Genomic DNA, 24,191 nt, shown 5'->3' on the forward strand with positions numbered 1-24,191 from the left:
ATGTCAGCCGATGCGGAACTATCGTCCATCCTGAACCGTCGCCAGCAGATCAACGAAGCATTGGACAATGGACAGGCGGTAAAGCCCACGTTCAAAGTGGTCAACATCTACACCGAGTTTCACGAGTTCTCGCGGAAGGAAATCAAGGACTACCAGGCCACCTTCAGCAAGTGAGTAGATTTGTGCCCGAACGTAACAAGAGGAAGAGAGAGAGAGTTTGAAAAAGGTTCATGGCCCACGTTCGTGGCAGTCGAAGTCACATGTGCAGAGGTCATCTGTGTGGCTATCGGTACACACCAGCCACCTTCGCCAGGCACGACGGCAGCCATGCTCGGATGCTGGGCTTAGAACAAATGGTACAACCCAGAACTGGTTTTCGGGCTTCCGAACCACACCACGCAAACAGCAAGGATGCCAGATTCCGATGCATTATTGCAGTTCGGTGTGCGAAACAAAGAGAGCATAACAAAGACTGCCGCCACCGCCGGGAGACTGGCGATGGTCCGTGGGACTGCTCTCGTAAAACTGCAACCGAATCGGTGCACAAAACCCAACCGGACGATAAAGCGCACAGTAAAAGAAAGACCTCAAAACCACACCGGACACAGCGAGCTTACAAACGGCGCATTACTATCGATAATGACGGCAAGACGCGATGGCCCTGTGCATGTCCCGCAGCCCCGGGGGAATGAGATTATTGTTTTTGTTTTCATCTCGCATTTCCTCCCTTGCCTGTGCGACGGAGCTCCCGTTTTCCATTCCATAATCAGCTCGATTATGCCGATAGGTCCCCGCGTTGCGTTTACCTTGCAGTGATGCCAGCCATGTATCACAGTTCAAAGCACCCAGCGATCCAAGCAACCACGTGGAGTGTCATTGAGTGTTGAATCGAAGGAAACATTGAAACAAAAACCTTTCGATTATGTTGCTCCGTCTCCCCAAGCTGCCCTTTTTCTCTTGGCTGAACTTGCCGCATTGCCTCCAGTAACCGAAGCTGCAGCCAGACATCTGCATACGAATCTCTCTTTTGCGTATCGCTGTGCAGGTCGGTTGAAAGGTTAACGACTTGCGCGCCAACGCACAATGTGACAATACGCGCGAGCTGTTGGAAGGGTTGGCGAAGCGGAGGGTTGGACAGCGAGGGAAAAATCACAATGTCTAGCAAACTGACAATGTCATGTGAAAATTAACCTACATTTTCGAGATCCCACCGTGTGGCACGTATCGATTGTACGGTGGAGTGAGTCCATTGAAGGGTTTGGTAGCCCCTGAAAGATGCATGGTCTAAAGAATGATCTACATTGCCTCGGGAAACATAATCTTCGTTATCTCATCCGCTTTAGTGGCGTGGTACACCATTTAAACCACTGCTCCATAAGATGGTCGTTAGAAAATGTTGAGATGGTACTTAAAGTGTGGACTCCTTTGATGGACTTACTGATGTCTTTTACCTCGACTCCAAATAGCTAAAGATGTGCAAAAAATGTGTTGAAACATTCTTAACTCATCAAGAATTCAACTCTTGTTGCGTCTCCCTTTGAAAGGTGTCAAAACGTTTCAGAACTGCTTTTTAACAATCATTGGACTAACTGACTGATTTTAGCTGGTTCTGATGTTGTAAATATAAGATACAATTCAGTAGGAAACCAATATCAATGACCAAACCAAAAGACATGGTTTGGTGACATTCCTATTTCTTGAGTTACTACAAAGACTTTTAACAATAGATTAGCGTAAGAAAATATAGTCGCAGTACAACAAGCCTGTCAAAAGTCTTTTCCTTGATAACTTAATTCGATTTAGTTATAGGTGTCTAATTCTAAGAGACTTACCAAAACTTCAAGAAATCCCAATTGCGATTAATACAGTCTAGGTATTTCAGTTGAGAATTTAACTCAAAACATATAAATTGTCTAGAAACCTTTCAACGACATTGCCCTCTTGAAATAACATTCCTAGAGTAACTAAAACTACAGTCAATCAGTCAATAATGCCCTCACACTACAGACATCGGTGACATAAGTTGATACCAGACAGTTGAAGGACGACATCAAGACACCCATCTATCTGTCTATAGCGATCTGCTACATAACTACTATCGCTTCACATAAATGCCTCAAAACATATTTCCAATTAAAACACAGTCTTATCACCTCACATCATACATCATCCGGAAGGTATGGTATGGTAGGCATGGAACACGGCGTAAACTTAATGCGGAGTGGTGGTATCTCACATCGTGGTAGCATTTTCTTCTCATCATTCCATGAGTCGTGTGAGACTATTTTCTACACCTTCTCACCCGAACGATCGCGCTGGTTTAAAGCAACCTCGGAAGCTGCCACTATCATCATCGTCCCGGTGCCCACCATGGTCGACCGCGGTGATCGATGGTTCCGGTGAAATCTGACCCTCATCGTTGGATCGCTACCGCACGGACCTGGTGCGGTCAATTTACTCCATTTACGTACGGTTCCACACCCGCTCAAATGCGGGTGGTGACCTTCAGCCAAATCTAGAACCACCTGAACATACAATCCACCCCTATACCGAGGCGGCACTTGTGTTTGTGCTGAATACCGCCACCAAAGTCAGGCCGCGTCCAATGCGTTGTCCAATCCACATTCTGTTGGACAAAAAAGTGGTAGCGTAGCACGCTGCTCTTGATCGTGTGACAATTAATACGCAGCATAAGTTTCGTTAGGTAGGGGGGCTCTCACTCGGTACGCTCGGTTTGTGGTACTTTGGGTGTATATTTATACCTCACGATCTCGACCGGTCTGGAGCGTTCTGTTTGGTTACGCTATCCAGCTGTAAACCGCACCGTATCTCTCTAAATTTCACTCTCATCTGGAACTGCAAAGATGGATCTTTCCACGAACGTAGCGTCTAAACGTTCTGTTTGTCGGATACGTGGATGGTTGTACGATAACAACGCCAACAAACGATAACTGCCCAGGAACGATGGGATGTTGTTTGACGTACAGAAACATACAGTAACGTACGCACAATGCGTCACTTTGTGTAACACACGCAGCAACGCACCGAAGGTGAGCAATTGTTTAAATGTTTACTTGAACAAACATGTCGCCCACGGAGGTAAATGGCCGACGGGGCCACGTGGCTACGCGAAATCTAATCTACTTCCCACTAGCGAGCGCTGCCCCTATTTGAGATCCCCAATATTAAAGAACAGCCCCCCAAAACACTTCCCGCACTCGTTCTGGTTACTGAGGTTACGATGTTGTTGCGACGACGTCCGCACACGTCCGAGTGACTAAAAAGCGTAGTTCGCCGCGTAACGCAACGGTGCGTTGCGTTACCCTCTTGAAGGCTTATGCGTTTTCGCGCTTGAATTGCATCAATTCTTCCCCTGGCGGTGTTATGGCTCGGATGCACTCGATAGAGGAAGGGAGCAGCAGCAAGGGAAACAGAAAAAACGCCAGCCATATAAATACGGTCATTTTCCATCAAAGTTCGGTCTTGGTTTTGTGCAATATCTGGAGCACGTACTTGAAACGTTTTGTCGATTCCGATACGATACGGTGCGTGTGTGTGTGTGTGTGTTTGTGTGCGCATATTACCCTGCAGCACTGCAAGCTAGTTTGGTTTGTGCGGTGATTCTTCACCCTCGTCATCCAAGACGCAATCGATTAACTAACAGATTGTGCATTGTGCATCGATCGTAGGAATGCCACGGCAAATGCACATATTGCGCAAACGCTAACCGCAAAACCACGATCTGTACTTGATGTTATTGCCACCCCATGTGCCCGGTCCACCGGGATGGGATCAACTAATGTGACCTGCACAATGAGTAATTCCCGCCCGGGTTCTAGCCGGTGCGCGCTTTCCAAAAGAGGCCACCGGCATGACCTCGAGGTGTGAAAACGTGACTGGACATTGGGGTGAGGTGCCAGTGTGTGCGTGCGTGTGTGTGTGTGGAGAGTTTTCACCACAACAATATAAGGGGGAAGCCTCGCTCGGACACACTTAATTAAATTTAAAAGGCGTCGCGCCGTCCGGGACCTTAGCCAGATTCTGGTTGTGGTTTTTATTGATCTGTTTTTTTTTCAACCCTCCTTGGTGTGAAGATCGATTTCTGCATTGCATAATAGGCCTCCCCGCGCCGCAGTAACGCACCGGAGGGATTGCAAAAGCGATCTGCTTCGCATTGATAGCTTCGTGTGGACTGTTTGCCTTCCTGCTAGGGCATGGTCGGTGTCTCCATAAAATGATCACTTTTCATTTTACACACCTCCCCCAGCATAGAGGCATGAAAAGTGCGCCATGAAGCAAGGTGAATTTAATGATTCCGTGCCGGATTTGCCCGCCCTCGCGGTAAATGTAGGTCGGCCAAGGGGATGAACGTGGAATGGTTTAGTTTTCGGGGGGTTTTTTTTTACTACTATCGATTTCTACAGACTGTCTAGCAAAGGAGGGTGGTTAATCCACTTGTCCATTGGCAGTGGTCGTCAAACACTTGAAATATTTCAGTTTAATACCTGCTAAAGGCGAACACTCGATCATGGCCTGCTAGGATGTCTGCTTTTGTCTGAAGATTATCACAAGTTATGTGAGAAATTTTGGTTGGAATTTGGTATGGAATGTCCATTCTATTTAATTCTAATACTTTTTGTACTTGATAATGGCTAGTAGATGGCTGTTACTATTTTCCATCATCGGATTTCTAGTTGATCTGTCAAATCGCTCATGTCCGAGAGATATTGAGAGGAACAGAAGTACACTAAGCCTAAGATACGTCATAAGGTGTTATAATAGCGTTGATATGCTCATTCGGTGTTATTCTTATTCTCTCAACTACCTCAAAGCCATTATTTTGAGCCACATAGACAGCCTAAGTGGAATGAGCTAAGCAAGTTTAATTACTCACAGTTTTATTCTTTAACTTTTTTGGAACAAAATTTGAAATGGCTTAGACACTTTTCAGAGCCAAATTCGGGCTTTAACACCCTGGTGTGAGAGGTACCGCCAAGAAATTAAAGAGCCTCAACGTGCTGACCACTGCACTAGACCATTAGAGCACTAACTAGTGGAGTCAATGCCATATGGTCTGGCATGGAAAGAGAAATTCGTATAGAGAAGGTCATGTACTAAAACCAACGTACAATAAAAAAAAAAACGTAAAAACCTCCAATCTATCATCCAGCACGAGAGAGTAATTTATGTACATTAGCAGGTCAACCTGTACTACCATTAGGGTTTTGGTGCACATACGCTCTCTAGTCGGACGAACTAACCAGACGAGCGAAGAGTGAGGCGTTTGCGAAGGCAGACAGTTCAAATCACTGGAAGCATCCGTTCCCTTGGACAACATAATTTCCCTTGAAAGTGAAAACCCTTTTGCCGAAATGGCCAGTGAACGGTAGCCTTCGTTTCGTTTCGTGGTTAAGGAAGTTAATCTCTACACCGCGGGCACATCATCGTGCGGTGCGTAATGTTCGTCTTCAACCAAATCTCATCTCTTTCGCTTTTTTTCCCCCGCTACGGATGAATGAAGTGACCACGGCTAATCGAAATATGATACCATAAACTGTTGCACCATGGGGAACCATTAAGTGCATTAGTGACGTTTCCGAAAAGCGTAACACACTCGACGGGGAATGACGTTTAACGGCTTCGCTCCAAGGTAAAACGAACACCTTCACGGGGGGAAGGGAAAGAGATGTTTAGTGCAGTCATTGGCCACATCATCGGGATCCCAACCGGAAGATCGTATGAGACAAATTTTATTGACACTTTCCAAGAACCGATCGATAAAAACCCCCTCAAGCGAGAGGATTATACAAAACCCCTACGACGAGAGAAGGTTCATTAGTGTTATGTTTAGAACAGTTAGTCAACGCACGTAGCGAATTGTTTGTCTCGCGGCAAATCAACAAAACACACATGTGACCACGCAGTAATCCTGGTCACGGCACCAAAACCGAAACGGCTCGAAGAGTGTCCGTACTAAAGCGAACGAGGGGTACGAGTGACTCGAAGGGGGGATATTTGTACGGATGAATCATACATTTGCATGCTACCTTTAATTAATGGTAGCTCGGTTGGCCGTTTACCTTCAGCTTTACAGCCGCGAACCGGGCGCTAGTCGAGGAAGTTTCAATATTCAATGCAACATAGCGAGCAGCAATTGCGAACCGTACTCCCCTTTTTTGTGTTTGTTATCACACAAACCGGACCAAATACAACGCGCGGGTGACGAATGCGTACGGTCGTACGGGAGGAAAGGACGCCCGCGTTTACGGCACCAACCAGGCTGCCGTAGTACACACGGTACGCACGGGTGTAACAGTCGGCCGTACAACAAAACAAGGAAAGCGACGCTGAATCATCCGACCAAGAAGCGTGGCGCGGCTACGCTTACATGCTTCCAAAGCACTCGAGGACAGAAGGAAATGAGTGATATCCCTGCGCAAGTTACGATTTCTGGGTCTTAAATCAGAATTGGCACCAACTCACCCCCTCTTCTTTGTGTTGCGAATGATAGCGCTAACGAATGGGGTTTGTGATGCAAGAAAAACACTTACTGGCGCTATTATTTCATTGACGGTTCCCTCCCTTCCCGGAGTGGCGATCGTGCAATATGCGTGACTCACATCGCATTTTCTAAACCATTTACTCAATTTGTTATTCCAGGCGTTATCCTTGATGATGGGACCGTTGCGACAAAACCCAACGGTCACAATTTGAAACTTTAGCCTGCCCGGTCGGTTGAAATCACCGAAAGCAAACCGGACCGTTTTTCTTCTTCCGCATTACCTTCTTGGGAGGGGGTGGTTGGTTTCGATTGGCCCAACCGGTGGCTTGAGAACTTGGTTGTGCGGAACCGGTTGTGGCGGCTCGGGGAACTCACCACGGCACACTCTGCCAGTCAATCTTAATTTTGTACCGATGGTTCGTTGTGCTGCTGCTACCGGCGCGATCGTGGACGTGTTTCACATGACAAGTGACGCGAGGTTCGGATCGGTCGATTACATATCCGAAACCCCCCCCCCCCCCCCCCCCCCCCCCCCCCCTTGAAGATGTCGTCCGCAATGGAGTGCGATTTGCAAATTGTGTAACACAGTTTGTCCTGGCTTGCCGGCGGGTGTGATGACATGAGTTGCTAGCACAAAAACAAACCCACCATCGCTCGATGTTCGATCACGATCTTAGTGACGGGCGGGTGATAAATGAAGGGATTGCAGTGGGTTCGTACCTCGAGCTACTGCCCTTTCCTTTCTTTCCGGTGCGGGAAAGGTTGATTGTTTCATTTGGGCGTGGGATCCAACAACCGAGGTAGGAAATTAGTTTTTTTTTCCCCAAGTCTGTTTTCAGGTTGCTTGCTTCCTGTCACCGCTGCGAACTTCACTTGTCATGGGAAATGCATGCGTTCGGTTTTGGTTGGCTTATGCGCTATCGGACCACTGCCCAACTGGGGCCCCGTGATTAGATACATGCAAGTGCTTTGTCGTGCGTTATGAGCAGCACGTACATTACGCCACTGTGCAGTGCTGCCCTTATGCTTTGTCGCTTCCTGCACATAATGTGCCATAAGAAATGCATGACCATTCGGTCAACGGTCACATCGCCGCTGTCTGTCCCTTTTTGTAGTGTTCGCGTGCGCTTTCTTTTCGAACTTTCTTCGTCTACGCTTCCGTTCCATCCATCGTGGAGTTTCGTTGTATTCAAATTGTCCAGCAACGTTTGCTGCGCTTCTTTCCGCTTGGGTCTGGCAAAGGCACACGCCGGCGGGACAATTATTCAATCGTCCAACGTTACAACCGAACCGGTCGGTCAAACGGTCGATCGATCGATCAACACTGATCGCTTGGGTAGCCGGTGTGTTTGGGGGTCGGCCCATTCCCATACGGCATACCAATTATGAAACCAACTGGACCGTTTCGTATCGTATGCCTTAAACGTCGATGTCGTCCTCCTGCTCTCCCGCCGGGCTATGGACCGATTGCGATTTTAAGGAATGGATGGCACTTCCAACCCCCCCGAATAGTGGCACTGTGATGACTTGTTTAACATTAATGCGTTTCTTATACCTCAGGATGGAAACGGGGGTCTTGGGCTTACGTTAGATGCATCTAATGCTTCATTTCTAATTCGAAATTCCCGACCCCGAGGCACACGCGGTACGGTGTGTGCAGATCGTTAGATTAGTTGCGTAAAAAATTTGCGTGCCTACTACCGATTTCCTTCCCAATTCGGCCCACAACCAACCAACCCATTCGTCGTGAAAGTTGTGGAAGGTTTTAGCGCATCATCACCACGGTCGAAATCGAACTGCGGAATTAGATTGACCATTTTCCACCGCACGCCGTATAAAACGTGCGTATGTGACTTTTTCGATCACACAAGCGTTTAGCAAATGCGCGTTCCGACCATGCCGAACCGATGTAGTGCGCGTAACTTATGTGTGACCGCGTGAAACGGACCTGCCGACGTTGCGGCTTTTGGGGTTTTTCTCACGACGAATTTCCATTAACCATCCACGAAAGGCAATCGATTGCGGGTCAATCCGATGTGGAAATCTTTTGGGAGGGGGTTTTGAATTGACTTTTCCATCTCGGTATAGTTTAGTGTGAAGTTCATCTTCCGTTGATTGAGCTTCGTGGGAAACTGATTTGAAATTTCATCGGATCTTTACCTTTAAACAATGGCTACAGTTTGGACGAATGTGAAAGTAGTATATCGTTGTGATTTAATACATTGGTGACTGTTCGAAGTTGTACACTAGCTGTCGAACTTTATCATTTTAGAGGAGATCTTCAATGAGAAGAAGTCTGTGTGGAGCACGAGCAAAGAGAAAACTTCAAGAATTGAGCGATCGGAGTTGTCGTCCATTAGAAACCTCATGAAATACTTACAAAACTCAGGAAGTTTTACGTTTTTCTGCTTCCAAAAGCGACCATGCCTCAGAGACTTACTTGAGTTCTTCAAGATATCATTGTCTTGTGTGTTTTCCAACATAAATTTCGATGTAGGAGTTGAGTTTTGATGTTTTAGATATCCCAAAAAATCGCTTCAAGTTTTGCTATGAAAGATCATCTTTCTCGCAGTTCTTCGAGCTGCATCTGATGCTGCTATGATTACACCTTAGCCGACTCACAATTTTTCTTTATCGGCACAACAACCTCAAGAGGTCTAGGCCTGGCATTTTTGGCCTTCTTTGGTGTCAGTTACCCGAAGCTTGATAGTCAGTCCTGCGTATGGAGGATCACTCTGGATGGAATTTTGGGCCGGACCTGTCATGTGAAGACCAAATGAACCACCTTTAGACCAACCAACATACAAAATATTATCTCAAACCTACTAATTTTGCCAATAGTAAATTGTTCAACTAATATTAAAATGTACCACTAATGAAACTAAAATGAGGAAAGTAGCAATTCAATACTATATCCTCTAAACGATGCAATTACCAAATGAATAAAAAACAAATATTCACTAACGCCATCTTACGTCAAAAGCTAGGAACCTTACATCTGTCACTAGTACTAGTATATAGGTTTCTATATGAAATGTCCATGTGAACTCATGCAAAGCTTTAAGATGCTAGATTATTGAAATGATTCATCCACTAATTTCGTCACCTGTTCGCAGAAGTTCGTAGAATTTACGACTTCCAATAAACCTCCTCAACACCTTCATACCGCACCAGCTGTGCAAACGCAAAGAAAACCTGTTACTCATCACAAAAATGAAGAAAAACAACTGCTCATCACAGATAAATTGCATTCAAAAACTGAACAGTAAACACATGAATGCCTCCTGCATACAGTCGCACACGCGCCAAAAAAAAAACGACGACGATAAAGCTCTTGCATGCGCGACTAACCAATGCCAACTACCAAAACGGTCACATGGGTGCGATCGCACGACTCGCAAGTTTATTGGTTCGCGATCGTCCGTCGTTTTGTCCGCACGAGTGTCACAAAAAGTGACCAACCGTGAAGCGGGAAGGAACTGCGCTCGGTAGCGACCCCACTGTAACGTTCGGTAAGCTGCGAACAATGTCGAATGCCGGGGTTAGTCGGGAAGTGGTGTGCTCATCCATAGTTCCGCCCAGGAGTTGAAGGGTAAAATGCATAATTGTACGGCGCGGGATCGCTGAATGTGGTGCCGACCATGCCGCCAACCAATCCAACCCAATGGATATCAGCACCAAACAGCCCTAAAAGTTTACCACTCGGAATTAGTCAAGGCCTTCTTGGGTGCGTTCAATTTAGATTATGTTCTGTCCAATTAATCGGTCCGATCGATACTACGATCGGCAAATGTCACATCATTAAAATTAGAAAACTGGTTTCGGATTTCGAACGTTGACATTCTGATGTCCAGAGGACCATGGCTTTGAAGATATGGATCTCCCAGGGCAAGGAATTCCTTTAGTAGTCTAGAGAAGTAGAGCCACTGTTAGACACGCAACAGGTTACAGGGAACATAAATAACGCTTAAGGCAAGGAAGGGAGAAACACCGAGTGCGTTTTATCACCTTCCACCGAGGTTCGCACTTTATTCCAGGCCCTCAGGCAAGGTTACTTCACTTACGGCGACATGAGTCAGCCGCTTGACATGAAGAAGTGAAGAAAAAAGGTGGTAAAAGCTCTGGCAAATACCACCGAGCAGGATTTACGGTTCATTCACGACATCCATCGGTTGGGGCCGTTGTTGAATGAGCACGATCACGATCGACGCACGCTTTTCTTCGGTTAGCAGATTTGTGTTTTCACACACTGCAAAACAAACACGGAATAAACATTTAAAAAAACCCAGGTGACACCACTGGCTTTTGCGGTTGATTGGGGCACACGCCTCACTGTAAACACAGTGCTGTATTTCATGCACAGGCGATAAATGGGTGAGGTGAAGAATTTCTTTCACAACAAAAAATAAAGCAAAGCAGGAAATTCCTCCCTGACATTCTATCACATCGGTACTGCTAGGGGAATTGTTACTGAACGAACGGCGACGCGAACAGTACAGTGATATCATGCGAACATGGTCGTCCATAAAACTTGCGGGCTTGTGGAACGTCGTTTTGATTTAATATTCAAATCTCGTGCTCGGTGCTGTAGACATTCGTTGAATAAATCTTGTAACTGAGTGTTCGTTTTAGTGTTGGGAATTCAATCCTTTCGACCGTTGAATTATGAACTTATGGTAGAAATATCGTAAAGTAACTAACCTCGTGGGTCGTGTTTTACGTTCTCTGCAGGTACGATGTCGGTAATGATGGATATCTCGATCTGGCCGAGTTGAAGATCATGATGGAAAAGCTGGGCGCTCCACAGACGCATCTCGGCCTGAAAGGCATGATCGCGGAGGTGGACGAAGACAAGGATGGGAAGATTTCGTTCCGCGAGTTTTTGCTCATCTACCGGTAAGTTGATTTCACTTCCCACATGTGTGACACACACACACGAAACTCCCACTATCGGTGGCTCGGAAGATTCATTCGGTTTCTTTTTCCCCCCCCCCCCTTTCGCACCACAGTAAGGCACATGCCGGTGAGCTCATTTCCGATTCCGGGCTCGGCCAGTTGGCCCGCCTGACGGAGATCAACGTGGACGAGGTGGGTGTCGGTGGGGCGAAGAGTTTCTTCGAGGCCAAGATCGAACAGCAGCTCCGGACGAACAAGTTCCACGACGAGATCCGGCAGGAGCAGGAAGAACGGCGCCGCATGGAGGAGGAGCGTATCGTGCGACGGCAACAGTTCCAACAGCGGGCGGCCGTTTTCCAGTAGAACCTATCGTTGATGAATTCAATGTTTTTAATACTTGTATGCATGTGTATGTGTGTGTATGTTTATTGTAAAAAAAAGTTTAATTTAGAATGTTGATAAGGGTGGAGAAAAGGATACCTCTTGAACCTGTTCTCCGGGAGGTATAGAATTTAAAGCCGTAAAAGTCACTTCACACAGAGAGAGAGAGAGTGTGTGTGTTATGATTTATGCATCAGACCTAGGGGTGTTTGCTTTAAACAAGAAAAGGAACCTGCTATTATCATCACAAAGGATGAGGTTTTAAGTTGCCACTACGATTAACTCTTTAGTTGCCACTGAAATAACGCCAACAACACAAGTGTCATTGTGGTTCCCTTGGTACAAAGGGAACACGCTTTTCAATGCACAGTAATGCACCTTCAGCATCTCCTTAGACATCCACCTTCAATATCCTGCCATATCGCAATCCTGAAGCAGTGACACCACAAAAGCAAATGCGAAGCATATTAGGAGCGATCGGTGATCCTACAGACAGCTCAAAGACCCACAAAAATAGGGGGGAGAAGATAGCACGAGGATTTGAAACAGATCAAAACCGCTCCGTAGTCAACCTTTAGCCGACTTTTGACCTAAAATTACACAGTAGAGACAGAGTTAGTAGATCAATCTAAAGCAGAACAGCAAAAATAGCATACTTATACAGAAGGACTTGATTATGCGGATCGTTGTGCGAGGTGACGGCACCGTTCGTTAACCAATCTCAGATGGAAGATATATTTTTGATAAAGTAGAGAATTTGTGGGATTCGTTGGGTTTTAAACGGGGAAAGGGGAGCAATGTTTAGGGTTTGCAGGAAGGTTTAGGATAGCGAACAATGGGTACGGCAAGGAACCTACAATATTTGCATAAATGTGTTTTAGATGTTACAAACAAAAACCTGTTACAAAACAAAGGTAGATTATACTGTAAAAAAAAAACAAATGTTCACCATTACCGTCGTTCCGCTTGTGTTGTGCCGAGACTGCATCCGTTTCTTTCAAATTGCATCCGAACACTTCTCTGCTTTTCAACGCTTCATTCCGGTCGTTTATTGTATGCGTTTTGACTAGCAACCCGAAACCATGCTCGGATCGTTCAACCGGGAATGTCTACATCGGGTCATGTCAGCCTTTAAGGCGTACTCATGGCCACAGGTTGGGCACTGGAACGGTTTAATCTTCATGTGGATAGCACGCACGTGCTGGCTGAGACCACACTTCCGTTTGAACACCTTCGGGCACTGTTTGCAGTTGTACTGGCGCAACTCCGAATGTGTGAGCTGGTGCTGCCACAGATGCGATGGGCCCGAAAAACATTTGCCACACTTTTCGCAAATGTACGCCTTCGTGCCTGTATGGACCGGTTCGTGCACCTTCAAACCGCTGTACGATTGGAACATTTTGTCACAGGTCGGACAAACGTACAGTAGATGATGGGAGGCAGCGGGTGGAGCGGAAGTTTCGATCGGTTTTATAATATCGCTCAGTGCGGGAAGATCGGCCTTCGGCACTTGCGCTTCCGTGCTTGAAACAGCCGACCCGGTACCATTGCCACAGGACGCAATCTGTAAATGTTTCTTCAAATCGAACAATTTGTCGAAGATGCGGAAGCATACGCCGCACTTGTGGTTCCACTGTTCCGGTGGCCGATGGGACGCGAGATGCCGCCGTAAGTTTGATGCATTCGCGTACGATCTATCACACATTGTGCAAGAATTCTTTTCTGTGACAACCGTACCCCGATTGGACTCTATCCGCTCCAGCCCCGTCTTATCCGTCTGCCGATGTTTTGCTCGGGCAAGATTCCTTTTCCATTTGAGACTCTTTGTTTTTAAGGCCCTTTTTGCGCACAAACACATATGTACGCGTGCTTTCGCCCTGCTGCTGAACTTACGACGACAAAATGTACAGCAAAAAGACTGCTTTTTTCGCCCGGTACTACAGTCCCACAGCCGGTGGCACAACATTCGTCGGTAGTGGGGAAATTGTCGCTCACAGTACCTACACGACCAGCAGGATATTTTTTTCGCCGGTAACGGTTCGTTCTTTTGTGGCGTTGGAATTTCCGTCGACACGAACCATTGCCCGCTTCCGACGGGCATATCGTGGAAAATCTCATCCTTATTATCATCCGCTTGGATTGGCAGCTTGGTATAGCTGTGTTCCTCCAGTGTGTTGAGGTAAAGAAACTTTTCCGGCAGATAAAAGTCTTCCGGTTCCGCATCCAATTCGGTTGTGTTTTCCACCTTCAAGCTGCTCACAAACTGTGCCGAACTGGCACTGGTAGTCGGTAAGGATGAGTATGTATCCGGCGCAGGGGTTGTGGTAACCGATGGCAGTGTAATTTCGTACGGTTGCACTTCCGTCACCGTTGTACTGGTAATGTCCACGATGGGTGGATAAAGGTTCACAATTTCAAGTATTTCGCAGTTCTTCGAAGATTCACGGGCCTGTTGTTTCATCAGTGAGGTAGCTGGGGTAGCTGGGACGCCCGTATTATCCTGACCGGTATTGTTAAACAGATACATTCTGTTTGGATCGCCAGATACTGCTTGATTCTTAATAATCACAGGTCTTTCGAACGTTTCCTCCGGCGGCACGAAATCCTTCTGCCGTGCGCTATTGATAGCGTTTTCAGTTTTTTCCTCCTTTATGTTCAAACTCGCAATAGGTTCCTGCTTAATGTTCATAGGTTTTCCCGCAACCATTTCCTGCTGGGTGTATGTTTCCGCAGGAAAATGATTCATCGGAATGAAAGGCGCAAAAGCTTGCTGTGCAAATCGATGCTCCAAATCGGACTGGGCCCGCAGCACACTGTCACTAAACTTGGAAAATCCATCTACCACCTTCGCGCAGTGTAGACATATTTTGCGCGGCAAATTCGGCAGGTCAAGGTTAACGAATGGCAGATACTTCCTTACCACGTCTTCCGAGTGTGCGAGATCGTTCAGTACGCTATCCACGGCGCGGCTGAAGATGACTCCACAGACCCGGCAGGTAATCTCAGCCAGTTGAATATCACTCTCATACTCCTCAACGCTTTCCGAAGCTATTACAGGGCAAAGAGTACCACTCAGCCCGGCATTGTCCAGATCTTCAGGAAGGTAATCCATCTCGTGACGCGCAGGTGCCACCTCGGACCAGACCGTTTCGTACGATATTACGGGCAGTGAGAGATCACCCGATTGGATCTTGCATGCTGAGGGACGAACAGAAGGAACAGCCGATGACAGTAGTATTTTTCGGGAAGCACATCCCTTAAAATCACTCGCCACAAAGTGTCTACTGCAAAGGGCACTCCACTTCGTCGGGTGCCAGTTCTCATCGCGTCCGGTAAACTGTATCCACTGCTTGAGAAGTTCCGGTGATCGGAGAGGAAATCTATAGGAAAAAGAAGTTACAATAAGCGAACTATTCTAACCACACGGATGACAAACTTACTTGTGGAATGAAACATCGTCGTTATGCGTGTATTTTAAGTCGCAATCGGGTATAACGCACGATGCAGGCATTGTGGATTGCTATCTGCCACTTTATACCATTCTGCACGATATCAAAACACTGACTAAAACCGTTCAATTTTCGGATTCCATAAAATCCCAAACCGGAAGCGCGTGCCTTTGAATTATACGACAACTATTTTCAGTGTTTCTTTCGATTTTAACTTAAATTTAATGAAATAAATATGATTTAACAAACACAAAAAGCTGCTTCTGTTTATGTTTTGTTTACGTTTGCACAGCACATCAGCTGTCAAGCGAACGCACACATCCACGATGTTGCTGCTGTCAAACTTCGTGCTGGTATAACAACCAGCTGTCATACTGTGTACCAGTTCAAATATCTCAACAAAACAGTTGGAAATCACAGGTAGCACTGGAAAATCGAACTTTTAACAAAATAATAACGCTTTCGCTAATATTCTCAAAAACGTCAATCAAAAACTTTATTTGGAGCATAAGGAACACTTTATTCTTGAAATTATTCTTCCATACAGAATAGAATAACACCGAAGGGAGGAATCCTGTTTTTTTTTTACAATTGGATACAGACTGTTTCGGAACAATGGTTAAGGAAGGTGAATCGTATTCGAACCATTCATAAACAGACACAGCTATCGATAAGATGTTCCAGAAGTCTGAATTACTGCATCCCCCCCCACAGTTGGTATATGCATCTTCGGAAACGGAAACAAACAATTCGTTTATTTAGAAGCTTCGATCACCGGTGAATGTAGCTTGCTATCTATAACGTCCACTTTCGTACCTTTCGTTCTGCAAAAATGTGCTCTACTAACAAACGCTATCAGCCGCACACCTATTCTCGTTCAAAAGTTTGTTCAACTTTACCAACAACAACTAGCACCAAGCTACCAAGTTTGCCAAAAATATATATCACCGCCACCTTGCTGTATTTGCTAGCATCTTCCGCTTGAAAACAACAAACCGAACCAAGCGTCCCTATCTACAATGGTTGTCGTTGAAGGCCGCACAAGTTAGGCTCAAAATGTTGTCGCAAAGAAAAAGCTTCTTCTCGCCCCGTAAAATACCTCATAAATTCCTCTTCTATCTCCTAGCACGCTGATTCTTCGCGTGGAGATCAAAACCTTTAAAACCCAATAGCGAAATAAGAATGAGTTACCGCTTTTCGATGTGTTTGTCGTTATACTGGCTACGTATATAATCCGTTGTCTGCATCAATTAATTGACGAGTTCGTCTTTCTCGTTTAAACACGCGTTAAATAGATTGCAAAGAGGAAAACAATAAGGTCTACACTACCATCTGTCTAAACCGGCCTCACGTAGGGTAAGGTATCCGCTTTGATTTCCTTTGGTTTTGTCTTATCACATTCGCATGCAGTTTGTGTGCCTTGGGTTTGTTGTTTTCATTTTCTTGGTTTGTCACCGGAACAGGTGCCGGAAAGGCCCGCGATGGATGGATGGATGTTACATGCCACACAGAAACACACTCATACACACACATACACACATGAAACACACATGCACATTCACGGGGGATTAAGGTACACTAGAGTGAAACACCAGAGAACCACCGTCCCATCCAGGAAAAAGTACGTTTTTGAAAGCTTTTCCACACGCACACACACACACACACATTGCACTGATTTTTACACGCTCACACCACAGTTGGTAGTGCGCGCTTCGATCCATCAGTCCGTCCACTCCTCGACCGTGTCCTCGTCCTCGAACAGCTCGCTATCCGTCGAGTCCGACCGTCAGCTGTGGCCGGCAATGCGTGCCTGTATGATGGCACCCTTCGGTGGACGGGGCACGCGGATGGTGGTCGTCTTCGCGGTGGACATGCTGGTGATGAGCGTGGTCTGACCGCTGCCGGGTCGATCCAGACACAAGCAGCACCAGGTATCGCACCGGATAAATAGGAACAGTCCTGTGGAAGAGCCCATGGTAGAGTGCAATGTACGCAAGACTTACGTGCTCCAGGCTGGAACACACACACACTAACCTGCCATAAACCACAACAGTAACGCTGGCCAGGACTGGGCAAAAGAGGCGGAGAATAGGATGAACGATCCTAGCACGGTTATGACGCAGGTCATCATGGCCGGCGCGGTCGGTGTGGAATTCGCTTGATCGTAGCGCGGAAATAGCAGCAGGATGGTCGCTGGAATGAAAACCACTGCGAAACGCCCGCATTAGTCATCACGCCAGGGAGCTCGGAGTTCAAAGCACAAACCATTTACACCGGCAACGATCATGATCGTGTCCCACAGCATTAATCCGGACGCTGTTATAACGCTTCCCAGCACGATCAGCACGATGAAAATGATCGCCAAGTACCAGCTGTTCGCGGTGGGCAGCCTTAACGTATCACCGTCGGATGTATAGCCTGCCGTCGAGACGGTCACCTTCTGCCGGTACTCGTCCACAATCGCATCGATGTCCGTGGAGCTATCCTCGCTGTCCATGTTCTCCGGTTTGGCCAACGCAATACACTCGATGTCGGAGATTTGGTCGGACAGTACGGTTGACTCGACCGCACTTCCCGGTGGACTGTGCGGTGGGCCCTTCGGGGAGGATGGTTCACCCAGCAGTAACCACTCCCGCTCGTGTTCCTCCCGGTTGGAGCCGTTCGAGTGTGCCATTGGGCCACGACTCCCGGGAAGCATGTGGTGCGCCAGGGCCGCCTTGGTCGTGGTACAAAAGTTGGACGATTTGAAGCACCACAGACGGTCGAGTCGGCGTCCAACACGAAGACCGTTGCTGGTGCCGTTGGACGACCCGGAGGTGGTGGAAGGTTTGCCCGTGTTCAACCGGCTGTATCCAAGGCTTGAGTCATCTGCAACCGATACAAGATGGATGGCTCTATTCGATCAGTGCCGGTTGCGATTAACCCGTGGTCCATCCACGACTACTTACTTTGCTGTTCGAGATAGTGTGGCCGGAACGGTAGGTAAAGGAAGTGGAACGATCTCAGCAACGTGGCCAGCACGTTGCTCGCCGCCAGTATGTACGTGAGATTCTCGAGCGGGCAGGCGAACGCCAGCATGGCACACAAACTGCCACCGGTAAAGATCGTCAACGTGGGGCTGCCACTGTCCCGATTTTCGTACCCGATCTGTTTCGCCAGTATGCGCCAGTCGGACGTTGTCAGCTGCACGATTTGGGTGTACATCTCGGGGAACAGCTCGAGCAGGGCGCCGGAACAGGTGAGCACGAGCAGACAGGCAACGGCCGGGATTAGCTTGTGAAAGTCCTTCAGCTCCAGGATGGACAGTATCGGGACGGCTTCGTAGTCGTGGCTAGAGCTACGGCAGACACGGACGGAAAGTCGGACGTTCACGGTTAATTGAAAGCAAGCGACACGAGCTTTGTCTTAATTTTGTGCAGCGTCACAAAATTTATCGCCTGTGCTTTCGGTGGGGGCCCGGGACGGGCCCAGCAAATCGGCACTAACCTGAATTTTATCAGCATCGTTAAGCACGCACCGACTAGTTCGCTCGATAGTAAAACTAGCAGGATAACGACCAATCCCAGAAGACGTTTGATGTAATTACCGTTTAGTAAATCGTTCGAGTAGGTGAACGTTGACAGAGCCGTCCCGGTAAGGAGCTAGGGCGCAACAAGAAAAAAAAAAACGAAATGGCCACAAACGGTAAGAAAAACTTCATTAGCCAGCCTTTTTTTTTTTGTTGTCTCTCTCGTCCATCGAGGCTTGCGGAACGTTTGCCTGCAGTTTACTTTAGCCTCACTTACCCCAACCACACCCTTCGGAAGGATCGGCTCGGTACGGAACAGGGCCGGATTGCCGCGCAGCCCCGTGATGATGACAATCAGTGTACCGACGAGCAGCACGCCCGCCATCATCAGCAAACCAAAGATTCGGGTGTTTTCCAACCCCAGCATAAACATCCCGGTCACGATGAAGATGACCACCACACCGATGACGTCCGGCCAGGGTTCGTTGGCGGGTGAGTTGCGGCCTGGTTCAAGGGTGAAAGGAAAAGGCAAATTAATATTGGTCCCTTTTGTACGTAGTTTTGTTTCCTTGCCATGTGGGTTGAAATGAAAATATCCCTGGAGTAATTAAAATTTCACACATTTGCTACTCAATATGCAAAAACAGGGCCATTGGTGCCAGGCCTATTGCAGTAAATTACCATGTTTAGAAGAGCTGGATACAAAATGGTTCAAATTAAAGAAGACTCGTTCAGTTTAAATTAAAAATACGCCTAAAGGTATGCAAGCCGAATAACAAAGTGTGATTATCTCATCGTTTTTGAGTTTATGGAGTTTCTGAACACTTAAGTGCGTTAAATTTAGATCGTCCAACCCCTTTTCTCTTTGTTCACTACTAGGAAACAACCATCTTACAAGCTAAAAGACTACTTAATCCATCACTGATTACCACTGTACGGTGATAAAAAACAAAACAAAACCGTTCGCAGAATTAATTGCCTCAATCAGTTTGAATGCTGCTGCTTATGGCTTTATCGTTCAACCTTGCCCTTCGCCGGCGGTAATTTTGTGTGAAGAGATTAACCCCCGTACCCATATCTGTTGTTGCAAATCTCCGGAGAATAAGCAAACCATTAAATGCTTGCTGCTTGCCGTTTTGCTTCCATGCTTTTGTGCCACTACAGTAACGGAGGATGGAACTTTCATGCCGCTGTTGTGTCGTATAAACAAAACACATCCCAGTGTGACAGGAGATGCTTTGCTGAAAGGGAATAAACGCACTGTTAACAAGGTAATTTGAACATACCGCAGGTAGAAATACGCCTGAAGGTATGCAATCCGCAGCACAAACCCTACAGAACCGGCAGGAGTTTGGGTGAAAGCTTGTTTTCCCACGTTTTAAGCACATTTTTAATTATTTAAAACAAACTGATGATGTTTGCTGTACCTTAAGACACATTTTGGGTATGCAAGTAACAAGTTTTCAAAGCTACACTTCTTCGCTATGATGTCACGAAATAAATTTCACCACTTTTCGTCACGACACGGTCCACAATCTGGCCAGGAATATGAAATATTTCTTCCCCTTCGCACGGCACACGACAAACATGCGGCTCATCTTGCTCCTTTTGCGCGTTATTTCATTATAACGCAATCATGGCTAAACCAACATTAAACCGTTTACCACTCATACGGCCGGGGTATCTTGTCTCGAACGTCTCGACACCGTTCGGCGGGCAATTTATCATGCGTCTTCGCTTGCTCCAATTTCTAGACGGCAATTTCTCAACGCTGTGTGGATATGGTTTTGACGCATAAGGACGCACACTTACCTAAAATATACATCCGCGCCAATCCACCGGTCATGGCATCCAGGCAGGAGCTTAACGTTCGCACCAGCACCGCACAGGCTGAGAACAGGGCCAATATGTCCATCCACTTGGCGAGAAACAGGCAGAAGAAGTCGACCCGGTGCGTGGTGCGAATGTAGGAGATCTGTAACGATTTGATGCCCGATTTGCACGTTCCTGGAAGGGATGAGGCATACGAAGCAGGCGTGGGAATGCAAGGCATACGATCATTGAAGCATGATTTGACAAGTGTGTGTGTGTGTGTGTGTGGATGTGTGCCTTGCTACTTACCGGCAAATGCGGCATACAGGGCAGCGAGAGCCATCCCTATCATCAGCCCAGGACCGCCCGACTCATTGTACGCTATCAAATGCGTGAGGATGAGCGTTCCCACCATCCACCGGCTGCCGGTTCCACTGACGACGCACTCGAGTACATTCACCATCGCAAAGCTGTGTTCCGCCTGCTGCGATGTGAAAGCAAGACGAATCACACCGTTAGAAGGAAATATGTTTTAAAGCATTTTCGAATGCTTCCCAGCCCCATCCACCACGGCGTTTGGACGATGCTTTAAGGTAGCATAAACGTGTAATGTTATGCGTGGACGTGAAATGTGATGACGGGCAGGTGTCGGGTTTTGCTCTTAGTGTCTCTCGCAAACACCGTTCGATTACCGTGCGGGCATGTTTTGCATGGTAAAGATTGTTGGAAAGCAAAAACCCGCGACATGGTGTGGCAATGGCGGAATGGTGCAAAAGAACAACAATTCCCCAGATCGGTAAACGAGCGGTATTGAATGTCACGCCGAGTCGTCAGGAGACTTTTTGAGTGTTCTGAAATAATGAATTCACCAGGTACGTTGGTTCAGGGCCCAAGTGATGGAAAATAAGGTCTTGCGTTGTTCAAGCGTACTTGTTGATTGACTGACAACAACCAGAACGCTCAATGTCACATTAATGTCGATAGAGGCAGGTGAGTGAATTTTGCGACCTTATACGGTTTTTGTATGGGGAATTCGTGTAACTAAAGTTTCACTTAACAGTTAGCCTGAAAGTATGCAATTCGTGGTACACATGATGCTTTTCAAACCATTTTAGCCGTAAAGCTTTTGATAATCTATTTTAAAATGGGACGGCAAAAAAAAAAAATGCTTTATGCTAAAATTGCGTTTCAAACTTTTCTTCAATGTGTTTGTGCAAAAAAATCACCTTTTTGGTTAGCTTAACTTTGGAATAGATTTTGTGCGATAGCGCCTAGAGGTATGCAATTTTTTAAAAGAACCCACTCTCAACTCACTATATCTGCTTGCGGTCTTAAGGCGCAAATAACTGAATAACTCGAATAGTGTAAAACAAGTGTTTTAAACCGAGTAGACAATCCTGACATGATCACTGCGAACGATTGCATACTATCAGGGGTGGCTTGTAGGTGCGGCACTAGAAGGATGTTATCGGGCAGCCCGATAAGGATGTTATCGGGGGGAGAGTAGAAGAGTTTTATAATTATCTACGAGGTATATAATGAAGGATCAAACAATTATCTCGAACTATCATGATCACTGGATTATTAAAAAAAGAGTACAGGTAAATCCGTTAGCAAGCAAGTATTTCCCCCAGTTCCTTATAAATTCATACAAATGTTGCGCTACCGGTGTTTTGCTCGTGCCTAACAACAAATTGCCCTGAAACAGTGCGAGCAGAAAATCGATCGACCCGGGGCAAAACCGTACAAAAAGCCACGATAAATCTGCGCAGCTTGTTTTTATTTCACGCAAAACGTATTGTATTGAAATTAGAGAGCTCGTAATTCGTGCCCCGAAAGGCAAAAAGGCAGTAATGCTTTTCTTTCGCTAATGAGCTCTAGCACGAAACCACTGTTCTACGCCGTTCCACGCAGCGGTCTCAGTGGCTGCCATGCATGCAAAAAGCTTTGTGTCCTTCGGCGAAGGAAACATTGTTTTCAAAACCATCCATCACCGGAACCCTCCACGGGTGTTGGTGTGTGTCCCGGGTGTGGAATGCAGCAATGGGGTTGGGAGGTGGTGGGAGGCGGGCCCCAGTGGCCGGAGGGTAAGGTTCCTTTTTCAGCACTCGATATTTTTACCGATCGTGTGGCTCGTCAGCAACATTGACAACATAATTAGAAATGTTTCTTTACGAAGGTGGAACAGGCCAGAGAACAAGAAGTACACTCGTCTCGTCTGAGCTCTGGCCGAGGATTTGAACAACAAGTGACGGTGTTGCACAGGTTGGCTGCACAATTCGGCAACAGTTTGGCCTTGCTTTTGAGGTTCCAGTTTTTGATGGTTCAATGACAGGCAATGTTGTAATGTAATGGTAACATCATACATCAGCGGAATGTGACGAGTGAAAGCATACACAGCAACAGCGATGTGTTTGTTTGGTGGTTTCGGAAAGAAAAACTCACAAGTAACGCTTCTGCACGTGACGATTGAATACTGCTTTGTGTGCCCTTTGACTGTGAAAGCCGTGACCCGAGATGGTACCGAAAAAACGAACACAGTATTTACAATATTTCAGAAAAAGTTGTGGTGGTTTAGTTAACACAGTTTTTTTTGCATGTATTTGCGTGTCAAAATAACACATAAAAATCGTAAAAGACTTCTTCCCGGCATTTAAGCAAAAAATAGGAAAATGTGCTGATTTCACTGCGAAATCTGACTTTTTTACCCAACAATGTTGAGCATTCAGTCATGAATAAATAAATTCAAAGATAAGGCAATAGCTTTGTTGGGTCTGGTGAACATTTCGCCCTAAACTATGCAAAACGGATGACAAAACCTTTTCCTTGGTATGGTACGTTTTTATCGGTGAGTGCGCCTGGAGGTATGCAATATATTTTGTTTAATCGCCAGCTACCCAGCGAGATCTTGGGAACATTCAGTGTCATTGACTGACCCTTTGGACTGCTAAAAGAAGTTATAACAATTATGATAGCATACCTTCGGGCGTTACAAAACGAACCTTGCTGAGGTGAGGAGATACTGCGAGGAAGCACCAATTGCTACATAAATGAAAGAAAACTAGCCTTTTTTAAAGAAAAAAAAACACCCGAGAAGTTTGATGGATGGCAAAATAAAAACAGCATTGAACAAAACATAACGCCTAAAGTCATGCAATCTGCATGACGCCATTTGCTTATTACGGCTCTGCGTGCTCTGTTTTAAGTTGCAATTTCAAATAAAGTAAAAGACCTCCATCCAATTTAGCCTGCCCGTTCTTAATGTGCTGAGAGAGCGCAAATTAGCTATCATAATACAATAACAACTAATCAACTTGACTGAGACCGACAGAGACCTCTAAGCGTGGCCGGATATATTCCTGCTGCTTCCCATCCACAACAGCGCTGATCACGTAACTCTTCGGCTAGGATGGAACGGGGAAGCTTTAACCAAAGACTATCCACAAGCACACACATAGTGTGTGCACACACAAAAAAAAAACACTCTACCATCTTCCTGCCTTGCCATGCCAAGGACCGTGGCCACATACGCCGAAAATCGATCGATAAAGATTATAGTAGTTTTCCGTACGGCAGCTTAGCCATTTTCCTGTGTGGGTAACTATTTCGCTGTTCGCATTTTTTTGTGCATGTACTTCAACAA

The 24,191-nt window shown here is 46.4% G+C and overlaps 3 protein-coding genes across 3 annotated transcripts; 1 reads left to right on the plus strand and 2 right to left on the minus strand.

Moving 5' to 3' along the window:
- On the plus strand, window positions 1-11,761 carry LOC128711709 (EF-hand domain-containing protein D2 homolog). The gene is made up of 3 exons (XM_053806592.1): window positions 1-170; window positions 11,234-11,398; window positions 11,512-11,761. Exons 1-3 carry the CDS (start codon window positions 1-3, stop codon window positions 11,759-11,761), a joined length of 585 nt encoding a protein of 194 aa, XP_053662567.1.
- A 1,084-nt stretch (window positions 11,762-12,845) lies between these two features.
- Window positions 12,846-15,290, minus strand: LOC128714067 (uncharacterized). Its single transcript, XM_053808944.1, has 2 exons — window positions 15,220-15,290; window positions 12,846-15,159 (listed from the first exon to the last, which is right to left on the minus strand). The coding sequence occupies exons 1-2, from the start codon at window positions 15,288-15,290 to the stop codon at window positions 12,846-12,848; spliced, it is 2,385 nt and encodes a 794-aa protein (XP_053664919.1).
- Window positions 15,291-17,014: 1,724 nt separating this feature from the next.
- On the minus strand, window positions 17,015-21,011 carry LOC128713465 (probable cationic amino acid transporter). The gene is made up of 8 exons (XM_053808326.1): window positions 20,858-21,011; window positions 20,549-20,743; window positions 19,014-19,240; window positions 18,715-18,869; window positions 18,177-18,565; window positions 17,494-18,096; window positions 17,263-17,436; window positions 17,015-17,187 (listed from the first exon to the last, which is right to left on the minus strand). Exons 1-8 carry the CDS (start codon window positions 21,009-21,011, stop codon window positions 17,015-17,017), a joined length of 2,070 nt encoding a protein of 689 aa, XP_053664301.1.
- Between the last annotated feature and the right edge of the window lie 3,180 nt (window positions 21,012-24,191).

This window comes from Anopheles marshallii, chromosome 3 (genome assembly GCF_943734725.1).
Source record: "Anopheles marshallii chromosome 3, idAnoMarsDA_429_01, whole genome shotgun sequence".
Lineage (NCBI taxonomy): Eukaryota > Metazoa > Arthropoda > Insecta > Diptera > Culicidae > Anopheles > Anopheles marshallii.

Bases quoted from the DNA above. Each gene is read 5' to 3' on its own strand.
- LOC128711709 (XM_053806592.1), top strand. From the start codon at position 1: ATGTCAGCCGATGCGGAACTATCGTCCATCCTGAACCGTCGCCAGCAG. The intron at 171-11,233 runs GTGAGTAGATTT...CGTTCTCTGCAG, and splicing joins TACCAGGCCACCTTCAGCAA to GTACGATGTCGGTAATGATG. The intron at 11,399-11,511 runs GTAAGTTGATTT...TTCGCACCACAG, and splicing joins GAGTTTTTGCTCATCTACCG to TAAGGCACATGCCGGTGAGC.
- LOC128713465 (XM_053808326.1), bottom strand. From the start codon at position 21,011: ATGGTGAATGTACTCGAGTGCGTCGTCAGTGGAACCGGCAGCCGGTGG. The intron at 18,566-18,714 runs GTTAGTGCCGAT...TGTCTGCCGTAG, and splicing joins ACGATGCTGATAAAATTCAG to CTCTAGCCACGACTACGAAG. The intron at 17,437-17,493 runs GTTTGTGCTTTG...GGCGTTTCGCAG, and splicing joins GATCGTTGCCGGTGTAAATG to TGGTTTTCATTCCAGCGACC.
- LOC128714067 (XM_053808944.1), bottom strand. From the start codon at position 15,290: ATGCCTGCATCGTGCGTTATACCCGATTGCGACTTAAAATACACGCAT. The intron at 15,160-15,219 runs GTAAGTTTGTCA...TTTTTCCTATAG, and splicing joins GACGATGTTTCATTCCACAA to ATTTCCTCTCCGATCACCGG.